Source organism: Bactrocera dorsalis, chromosome 1, assembly GCF_023373825.1.
Source record: "Bactrocera dorsalis isolate Fly_Bdor chromosome 1, ASM2337382v1, whole genome shotgun sequence".
In the NCBI taxonomy this organism is placed as follows: Eukaryota; Metazoa; Arthropoda; class Insecta; order Diptera; family Tephritidae; genus Bactrocera; species Bactrocera dorsalis.
The window spans coordinates 81,079,623-81,090,380 of NC_064303.1; the positions used below are offsets into that span (position 1 = coordinate 81,079,623).

Sequence of the window (10,758 nt, forward strand, 5' to 3'; positions counted from 1 at the left end):
CGGCTCCAATGGAGTCCTTTCCATTATCTCGATTGTAAAATCGTATGTCTCTGGCGTATTTATTTATTGATTTGATGAAAAACGAACAATCTGTTCTTTGGCAATCACGATCGAGTAAATGGTATGGCTGGCTTCGGTTCAAATCGTATCATGTCAGTTCATAGCGTTGCGACGATTGTTTGAATCGATGTGAAACTGCGGGTAAACTAAGAGCAAATCTACGAGTACAGCAAACAACAACAATCTTCTGCTGGCTTCATTTGAATCATGTCAAAAAATGTATCAGCTTTGAACACAATACGATAAAAGTTTTATCGCGATATACTCATTGCGGATTCATTTGTCTATTGGAAAGTAAAACATGCAATTGTTTTATATGTCAAGTAGGCGTGGTGTTTGTCCGATTTCGTTCATTTTTATACCGCAATACAGAAATGTCAGGAAAATATTATGAACCCAATTTAGAATTGGTTAAGTAATATTTCATTATGCTAATCGTTCAATTTTGTTAAAGGCTCCTTTGTAGCTGTGCCATGACATGTACATATAGGATGTGAAACAAATTTTTTTGTATGCTTACTTAACGAGTTATCGAACATTTAGGAGCTTTCAACATAACAGGGAGTGGGCGTGATTACTATCCAAATTCCCCGATTTCCACAGCTTTTGAGGAGGTGCCAAAAGAATTATCAGCATGTTTGTCGGATATATACATACATATATAAGTATATGTACACATACAGATACTATGGGACGGAAATATGTCTACTTTTTAAAAATTTTCAGCCAGCCCACATATGTCCTTTACTTCTGCGATACCTGTACCAAATTACAGTTTTATATCTGAATTAACTATGAATTAGTTTTAGCACTTTATAAAGGGTGATCCATTTCAAGTTTTGCTATTTTTTAAGGAAAAACAAAGAAATTTCAATGGGAAATGTTTATTATCATTCGTCAGGACTTTCTTTCGCATTAATTTTTTGAAGATTACCCCTTTCAAATCTTGGTTGCAGCTACGTCTCAGCCCATCCGGTGAGTCCAATTTTCGATAACTCGTTCGAACATTTTGCTTGGTAACTGGCGAATGAAGCGCGTGATGTTTTGCTCCAAGGCCTAGATTGAAGGGATTGTCCGCATATACTTTAGACTTTACACAGACCCACAGAAAAAAGTCTAACGGTGTGTTATTACTTGCCCAAAACGTGAAAATATCTGCTCACCGAAGTGTTTTTTTAATAAATCCATTGATTGATGCGATATGTGGAAAGTGGCACCGTCTTGCTGAAACCAAATGTCGCCTAGATCAGGCACGATAACGTTCGCCATTGACGGTTACATTCTCACAGGCATGTTTTTTGAAGAAATATGGACCAGTGATTCCACCGGCCTACAAACCACACCAAGCCAATATTTTTTTGGATGAAATTGCAGCTATTGAATCTCTTCAAGTTGCTTCTCGTCCCTAATGTGGCAAGTTTGCTTGTTTCAATATCCATTGAAACAAATTTCCCTCGAAAACGTTGGATCTTCTTGGAACTTTTCAAGAACCCATAGAGTGAAGCGAGGTCGCTTAGAAAGGTCGAGCAGCTTCAGTTCTGGCATAATCCGCATTTTGTACGCTTTCATTTACGATCTCGGCGTTAAACGCGCCAAGTCGTTCCAAACGTCAGCCCGAGTTGTTGCGAACGAATCTCCACGGTCTTGGTGCACACTCTGCGTGCTGGACGTGGTTCATTCGATCGTATATTATCCAATAATGAATGCTGGACCTCAAGATGGATGATGGTCTTGCGAACAGTATACATAAGCCGATCTACTTGACCATAAGTTGAGTGCAGCGGGCGAAACATATTCTTAACAGAACGTGTATTTTCGTAATAAAGTTGAAGAATTTATAAACTGTTCCCGAACTTCTCTTCAAAATATTGGTGAACTCGCTTTTTTGATCGCCTCCTTATATTGAATATCACATTTAACCTTTTAATGTACCTTCTTTTCAAGTTAATCTGGGCATTCTGAGACTTATTTGTAGAGAAGAGTTGGATTGCTAAGGATTTTAAGGCGGTTAAAATTAAGCGCTTTTCTATGTTTATTTGCACAATCAGAGTTTGAATCCTTGCCCTAAGTTAAATTCCATCTAAAATTGAAAAATAAAGAAAGTAAGTATATTGCCTGCAAATCATTGAACTCGCATTCTCAACTGATTCGTCTGTATCGGTCGAATGTTAACATATGTATATACTAAAATAGAACAGGACAAAAACAAAAAAAGCTTAGTTACGCATTTGATTATAAGTACATGGTAAAATAAAGTTTGTATTATTGGTCAATATAAATTTGATAGTTAATAATGCAAATAGTTAAAATGGTATTTTTTAGGCACACCGAATTGAATTCCTCAACATCAGTCGTCTCCAGAAAATGTGGGCTGGTCGTATCATCATTTGCGAAAACACAAAAGATTCCTCTGTCGATAAGCTATTCCAGTTCACCCCATATTTACGACGTCCGTAGACTCCATTTAGATGACTGAAAAGTAAAAGATAGATCACCGTAAACACTGATATGTAAAAATATTTTACCAGGTATAGCATCGGCGAAACCACCAAGCACCTTTATGCACCTGTGCACAATTTTTTTTACTAACGTCAGTATCGTGATCATGTGTTGAAAATGGCACTCCCAAGTGATAAGTTAAAGAATCGATAGCAGTACCACTGTAATTACCCACTTTCCGCAAAGCAAAGTTTTTTGACTCATCACCAATAAGAAACCGTGAATATTTCGCGTAGTATTTTTTACCGTTACGTCTTGCTAATTGAATATACAACTCCTGTTCACAGCTACTAGTGAGCGCGTATAGTTTTTCTAAACCAATCCAATAGCTTCCCTTTAAATCACCAAATCCTTTTTTATATTCATCCCAAGTTCTATAAAAATCCACTGAGTCATTTACACGACGTTGAACAACTATCCATCCACCAAAATCAACGTCCTCCTCACAAAACACTTCCAAGTCGCTGATATTCAACTTTTCTATTTCAATTTTATAAATGCCACTCCTCAAACTCTTTGCTGCTGCTTTCACACAACTAGACGGGTTCGGTTGTCTGAAATAAACAGGTAATAATTACAAACACGGTTCCATAACTAATTTATTATTTTTACCGCTTCGAACCTAACTCCTTTTCGCCAATCGGAAATTTATTTGAATTATTTGGCACATCTATCCAGTCTTTTATGTTTTTTTTAGCGACACCCATTTGCACAACACAATTGCACTTGCAATCACACACTGTACCTGTCCCATTATCTTTACCGAGGCCACATCTGATTTGAAAAAGTAAAATACAATGTGCCAAAATAATTAAAGCGTAGCGAAGCATTTTTCCGTGAGTTGTGCGAACTCTTCGGCTCCGAATTAAAACTGCTACTTGCTGACAGTTGAACTCAATCTAGTAAGGTGGTATACACATTACTTAAGATTTATATCGTTACTTAAAATACAAAATGACTTAACATCACTTTCCACAAGTTTTCAAGAGGCGGAACAATGATATAGAATAGCAACTACTTGTATTGAAACAAAAGTAGAAGTTTGGTTATAACTTGATTGTATCTGATAGCTATGTTAAGCTTTCGCACACATATCTCATATAGGGTGGTGGATCCTAATAAAAAACACAATTTTCCGTGATACGTTGCTTTGCACTTTAGTTGATCATATATATAGTACCTTTACACAAATGCAGCTGTTTATAAAAGGAATTAATAATTGGTGGAGTGCGATAAGAATTTAATTAATTTGGTACTGACTTAATTGCATTAGGTTAAGTTTTACACAAATCTGTTTCAAATAGATCTAGAGTTATATAAAGAATTTTTTTCAAGAAAAAATAAAACGCATATAATTTAATCCAATGACTAAGAAGTTAGCTTTATTATAAAGATAAGGATATGCCAATATGTTTTAAAAATTATTTCGGGCAGATTACCGCCGCGGATAGAATGATTAAATTTCAGTCGAGGAGCCCGGTTTCTGACCACTTTTTGTAGCAAGGGTTATCCATTGACTGTAACATTACGAGAAGCGTAATTTTTGAAGAAATCTGGATGAAGGTGTCCCTCTTCCCATAGACCGTACCGAACAGTGACTTTATGCGGAAATAGCAATAAGGTCAATGTGACAGTTTTGATTATTAACGCACACATTCAAACAAAAGAGAGTTTCATTGCTGAATAAAATTTTTTAGCGATGCGTCCGGACCATTACTTTGGTAATAAATTTTCACGATTTGCTAATGTTGCTGCGGAGTAAGTCCGTTTATTATTGAATGAGAAACCAAACTGAGTATAAATTAAGTAACACCTGACAAAAAGAACTACTTTAAAAAGGCCTTTACCTCATTGAATCCTACACGTCTTAAATAAACATCCGTTTCATAAAAGTGAAGGATAACGAGATGAATTGATTTCCGGATGAATGACTGTCTATGTGCCCGTCTGTCTGTTGTATTAGCGATAAGACAACTTGAGGATCTGGTATTTTACTCGAAACTATATAACGTGATTACTTCTCAATTGCCTACTTAGTCCGAAGTAACACATGTTTGAAAGAGATACTCTGCGTTGGATTTCGAGGCTGAAGTTGTGACTGTCAACAGTGACGTGGGAGCGTAGTCGTGAATGCAAGGACTGTTTGTTTGATGACAGAAAATATCTCGTCTTGTGTTCACTACCTGACCCATTTGCTTTGCTACCTTATCCATTCTGCAGAAAGCAGAACTACCGGCGTGGTTGTTGAGGCTAATATCATCATGATATATATACACGTAACTCTTTTTTTACACAGTAGGTACGTTCCTCAGAAAGCCGTGTAAAAAAAGAGGCGTTTCCTATAACAAAATGGGGATACGTTCCATGTCATCTAAAACCGTGTAAGATGAAGTATGGAACTATTTTTACTTCGAAAAACAGTGTAAAAAATGTTGAAAACTATAAAATTTCAGATATGAATTCAAATTGTAGTTATTGAGCATTAAAACTTAAAATACATAATTCATACAGGTGAAAAATTGGTAGAGCAAGCAAAAAACAAAAGAAATCTGTTAATCCAGAATTAAGAACAAAAAACTTTAATAAAAATAAAGAAAAAATATTTACAGAGCTACATAATTATTCTGGACTGGACTGAAGTCGGTATTCATCAAATTATCCAATGGTGACTTTCGCCCGGTAATAGAGTTTTGAATTGTCGGACTACTTTCCGAAAGGTCCTGCGCCGTCGACTTTTTTATAAAAAAAAAACAAAAAAATTTCAACCGTGTAACTTCAAATTCGTGTAAAAAGAAACCGTGCAAAAAAAAGTACTAGTATATGGCTACTAATGTAATCGGCTTACGCCAGCAGTTGTATACTCTTATAGAAGATGGTACCTTCTCTATTTAGTTCTTCAGCTCGAATTATTCTATCCAAGAGTAGATTGAAAAAGTCACATGAAAGGGAGTCGCCTGGTCTGAAACCTCGTTTGGTAACGTTTTAGTCCATGATTTTGACATCGTGGCGAAGGTAGCTCTCATAGGTGCGCTCAAAGCGCTCATAGAATTCTTCTTTGGTCACATCGTTCTTCTCTTCCTTCGGGTTGTGGGCGCAAATCAGCGATATGTTGAAGAAATTCTTTCCAGTACTCGACGACGGCGTTTCTCTCCCACCACGAATCCCATACCGAATTTGCGCTTCTTTATATGGTTGCTGTAGTAAATACCATAAGGACCTATTCGCCTAAGTTCTTGTCCCATCCATCGCATTTCTTAGACGGCGGTCATGCCAGCTTTTATTCTAACGCGGACCAACGGGGCCACGGCACCTTCCCAATTAAGGGACCGGACATCCAAAGCGCATGCCCTCAAATCATAATCACGTTTGAAGGGGTCGTCATCAAAAGGGGGATCACTTAGCCGGGGCTGTTATTTCCTTTTCATTAGCATCGTTCATAACGTGGCGTGTAACAAACCAAGCGCACAACCTTGGAGGAGGATGTTTCTCCTATCCACTTTTGCTCGCCTTCAAACGGATGTTCATTGGCTTCGCAGAGAATACTTGGTCTAAGTCCGAAAATCGTGGGCTGTGTGAGGCACATGTAAAAGTATCATTTCTGGCTACTCCCAAGTGAATTGCGCTCGGGTAAAAATGTCGAACATTTCAGTTATAAAAATATGAGTATGATTCGCAAGCAAATCATGTATAATCTGATCGCTACTGATTCAAATTTGTTCTTTTTCGCTGATTTGAAGACAAACGGTTTGATTCGTGTACGTGAATTAAATTGGGAGAATCAGACAGAGTAACGGATTAGTACTCGAGTATGAAGAAAAATGCAATACCCGTGAAGTTCTCTGGTGTGAATTAAAGGCTGACAAGGGTGAATTGAAACTGAAGAGACAATGCTCTTGCCATTATATTTAATAAGAGGAAGAATCTTTTTATTGTAAGGGTATGAATTTATTGAAATAATATAAATTCTTTACAAAATTTATAAATAAGGGTATTAAGTAACCCGAAGCTGTGAACACAACGAGGGATGCCAAAAGACAGTTTTATCGATAATGAGCGAGAAAACAGTCCCTGTCTGAATGCCGTTTTAGTATCAACGGGTGAGACTGTTGTTGTTGTATTTGATAAATTTTCCGTGATGTAAATTAAAATTTTGAAAAAGTGGACGAAACTGCGCTTCCTAATAGTTGAAAATCTCACCAATAAAGCTTTTTAACCGCATTCGCTCAGGGAAAAACTGTGAAAACTACTTTAAGTACGATAATTTAATAAAGAGATATCGAATATGGGAATCACAGTGCCTTTAACTGTTATTTTATAGAAAATCTCCGAAGAGCTATGTTAGTCAAAATTTGAGGTATTGTATTAAAGTTTGCGAGTTTCTTTTTCTGGTAAAATTTTTAACTGGCGCAACAAACCTTGAATAAATTGTTTTTGTATCAAATAAACACACGGCAAGAAAGATCCAGCAAAACGTTTTGCGTTGAATGCACACTGATGGACAGTTAAGTATTCAGATTTACTTGGTTACACATATACAGTGCAACTGATATTCGATTTTTGGGAAAATATTTTAAAGAGCAGCAAGGCTTATGGTATGTTTAAGTCGTATTATTTATGATGTTTCGTTATCATTTTGTTTTTGGAAATTCTCCATAATAGCTTGATCAGCTTTGCGAGTTTCATCATTGGAAGAAATTGTGTTTCAGAATTTGCTTCAGAATTGCTTTAGTGAAGCTAATGAGTTCGTCTAGGATCTAGGACCCGTCTAAGATCATTTCAGATATATACTTAATGCATTGTAGTATAAATAACCTAAGCGTGATAGAATATTTAGGTCACTGTAGTTAGTTTCCATAAAAATGCACGTGTGAAGGATATTGTGACTTCGGTGCATTTCAGGGTAAACCTGTTCTTGCCAAGAAACTGACCGCTGGCGGTAGTTCACTGTGCATCAAAAAAGCAAAAACCGATATAGGTCTCGAGAATATTTTCTGATGACGAATACATTGGCACTAGACAAAATCGTTTTTGAGCCACTAGAACGCATTGTTGGAAGGTGCTGAGTTGCTATCCCTTCATTGTAATATATCATGGCAAAAGTGATTATGTCATGGCATGTTCGTTGCCTTGGTGCAATATGTGCATCATTAATCATCCAAGCAAGCAAAATTATTCACCTGTTCTATTTGCTTAGTCTCTTGCTTTTGCACTACAAACAGAATTATAAAAGAAAAATTACGGGTTGTGCATAACCATTGGATTAATAAAATATCTATACATAATTGTTTAAAATTGATGGTGAAAGTCGTAGTTATATTTCTTATCGCCAAGTTAAGTTCTCATTAAAAGCAACAAAAATTAATGTGACCATGAGCACAAGAACGTATAACGTATTTGTCTCTCAATCGTGCATTGAAAAAAAAAAAATAAACAAAAATAACAGAGCGAACCTTAATATTTATAACATTTTTGTTTTGTATCGTTGGCTATTATCTCTTAATATCGCGAGGAAGCTCTTTCCAATTTTGGCTTGTTTAAAGAATATAATTTTATAAAAAAAAATTGCATGACAATTGGTAATGAAAAAGTATTGCAGGCAGTTTCATCGAAAAGTTTCAAAAATATATTTAAATGTAATTATTTTCACCACACCTCATCAGAATAAGACACGTGAAGTTTACAGTTTGAATACCAGCACCTAATGGAAAAGCTTCAGACCTGCACCAAAGATAAAAACAAGACTTCGATGGTACCAAGCGGTTGATGTTTTACGATTATTACAAAATACTACTTGAAGAGCAGCGTTTTTTAATAAGAATTTTAGCTAGTTAGCAGGAAAGAAAATCTTGAGTAGAGGCCGCTATGATAAATATATGAAGTAGTAATGTTGCTTCCTTTTTGGGAAACATAATGGTAGCTCTATGCCTAATTTTCATATTTCTCTGTACTTCCCAATCAGAGCTTGAGTGCTTGCCTTATAGGTACATTTCGTCCTAGTTCATCAAAACGAAAGTACATATATTACTACAAATCAATGATCTCGCGTTCTCAACTCATTCGTTTGCCTCAGTCGAATATTAACAGATATATTACAAATATAATAGAAAACCTTAGTTACACATTTAAGTAGAATTACAAGGTAAAATTGCAATTTCTAATTGGTTAATATATGTAGACATACTCGTTAATAATGCATATGGTTAAAATGGATAATTTTCTTAAATACATTTAAAATCATTCGTTAACGTTAACTGTCTCCATAAATTTGGGGTTGGTCGTATCATCATTTGCGCATATAAGAGAGGTTCCTCTTTTTTTAAGTTATTCCAGTTCACACCATATTTACCACGTGGGTAGACTCCATTTAGGTGACTGAAACATAAAATATAGATCACCACAAACACAAACTAGCAAAAGGTGTTTACCTATTATAACATTTGTGAAACCACCAAGCACCTTTATGCACCTTTGCACAATTCCTTTCAGAATCATCATTATCGCGATCATGCGTTGAAAATTTCTTTCCTAAATGTTTTTTTAAGGAATCGCCAGCATTGCCGCTATATTTACCTAACCTCTTTAAAGCATAGCTCTCCGACTCGTTACCAATACGGAACTCTGAATATTTTGCAAAGTATACCTTACCGGAAAGTCGCTTTATATAAACATACAACTCCTGTTCACAGCTGCTAGTGAGCGCATGCATATTTTCCAAACCGATCCAATAGTCTCCCGTTATGTCACCAAATCCCTTTTTATAGTCTTCCCATTTTCTATAAAAATTTATTGTTTCACTCTTACGTCGTAGAATAACTATCCATCCCCCAAAATCAATATCCTCCTCACAAAACACTGCCAAGTCTTTGATATTATACTTTTCTATCTGAATTTTATAAACGCCATTCTTCAAGTTGTTTGCTGCTGCTTCCATACAGCTAGACGGTGCTGATGCGCTGAAATAAACAGAAAGTAATTACGTACCATCGCTGCTTAGTAATCATCAACTAGGTAATCCTTTTACATGTTTCCAAGTGACCGATCTTTGTTTGGTGTTGAAGTACTGAAATGAAGAGCTAGTAATTACGAGTACCCATGGCCAGTAATCATCAACTAGATAATCCTTTTACCTGCTCCCAAGTAACCGATCTTCGTTTGGTGTTGAAGTACTGAAATAAAGAGTTAGTAATTACGAGTACCCATGGCCAGTAATCATCAAGTAGGTAATCCTTTTACCTGCTCCCAAGTAACCGATCTTCGTTTGGTGTTGAAGTACTGAAATAAAGAGTAAGTAATTACGAGTACCTATGGCCAGTAATCAGCAACTAGTTAATCACTTTTACCTGTCCTCAGGATCTGTTTCTGTATAATTACGCAAACCTTTCAGTTTTTTTAGAGCGGAACCTATGTTCACAACACAATTGCAATTGCAATCGCAGACTTTATTTGCGTCATTATCCTTGCCGACACAAAAACTGATTTGAAAAAGTAAAACACAATACGCCAATATAATGAAAACAAAGCGAAACATTTTTACGCGAGAAACGCGAACTCTTCGACACTGAATGAGAACTAAGTTCACTTACTCAATCTATTAAAATAATATACTTATGGTTTACTTAAGATTTATGTTGTTATTTAAAATTCGAAATAAGTTAACATCACTTTCATTAAGTTTACAAGAGGAAGAAAAAACGATATAAAATACTCTCATACTACTACTCATATTGGAAGAATATTATAATTCAATTATATCTGCCAATGAAAGCTTTACACTTTGTACATATGTAGAATGTATCTTTGGGATATACTGTAGTGAATCGTAAGCAATAGAAAAATCAATTTCAATTTATTGATGATACGTTGTTCTGCATTTTAGCTGACGATATGTATAGGACTTATACCCAAATACAGCTGTTTATAAAGAATGTATAATTTATGAAGTGTTGCGATAAACATCTTGTAATTATGTACTGACTCAGTTTCGTGACGTCGAATATCAGTTAACATTAATCAGCGGTTAAACTCGTATGTAGTTGTCAAATATCTCCCTTCCGCTTTTTTGCTCTTTATTCAATGCTTTATAAAAAGTGTTACAGTGGTCGGATTTAGTTCAATTATGCGCCGTTTCGTTTCTGTGTCCATCTAGACGTCAACTTCATAATACCTTCTTCGTAGAAGCCCCCCGCCCATTATTTGCGA

The 10,758-nt window shown here is 35.9% G+C and overlaps 2 protein-coding genes across 4 annotated transcripts; both read right to left on the reverse strand.

Moving 5' to 3' along the window:
• Positions 1-2,168: 2,168 nt before the first annotated feature.
• Positions 2,169-3,428, reverse strand: LOC105230111 (ficolin-1). The gene is made up of 3 exons (XM_011210715.4): positions 3,172-3,428; positions 2,586-3,113; positions 2,169-2,532 (listed from the first exon to the last, which is right to left on the reverse strand). The coding sequence occupies exons 1-3, from the start codon at positions 3,387-3,389 to the stop codon at positions 2,379-2,381; spliced, it is 900 nt and encodes a 299-aa protein (XP_011209017.4). The 5' UTR covers positions 3,390-3,428; the 3' UTR covers positions 2,169-2,378.
• A 5,263-nt stretch (positions 3,429-8,691) lies between these two features.
• Positions 8,692-10,120, reverse strand: LOC105230102 (angiopoietin-related protein 1). 3 transcript variants are annotated; one of them, XM_049446459.1, is made up of 6 exons: positions 9,900-10,120; positions 9,793-9,831; positions 9,687-9,725; positions 9,581-9,619; positions 8,985-9,512; positions 8,692-8,931 (listed from the first exon to the last, which is right to left on the reverse strand). In XM_049446459.1, the coding sequence occupies exons 1-6, from the start codon at positions 10,085-10,087 to the stop codon at positions 8,778-8,780; spliced, it is 987 nt and encodes a 328-aa protein (XP_049302416.1). In that variant the 5' UTR covers positions 10,088-10,120; the 3' UTR covers positions 8,692-8,777. The 3 variants fall into 3 exon arrangements, with proteins under 3 accessions (XP_049302416.1, XP_011209004.2, XP_049302417.1); XM_011210702.2 differs by lacking the exon at positions 9,793-9,831; XM_049446460.1 differs by lacking the exon at positions 9,687-9,725.
• Between the last annotated feature and the right edge of the window lie 638 nt (positions 10,121-10,758).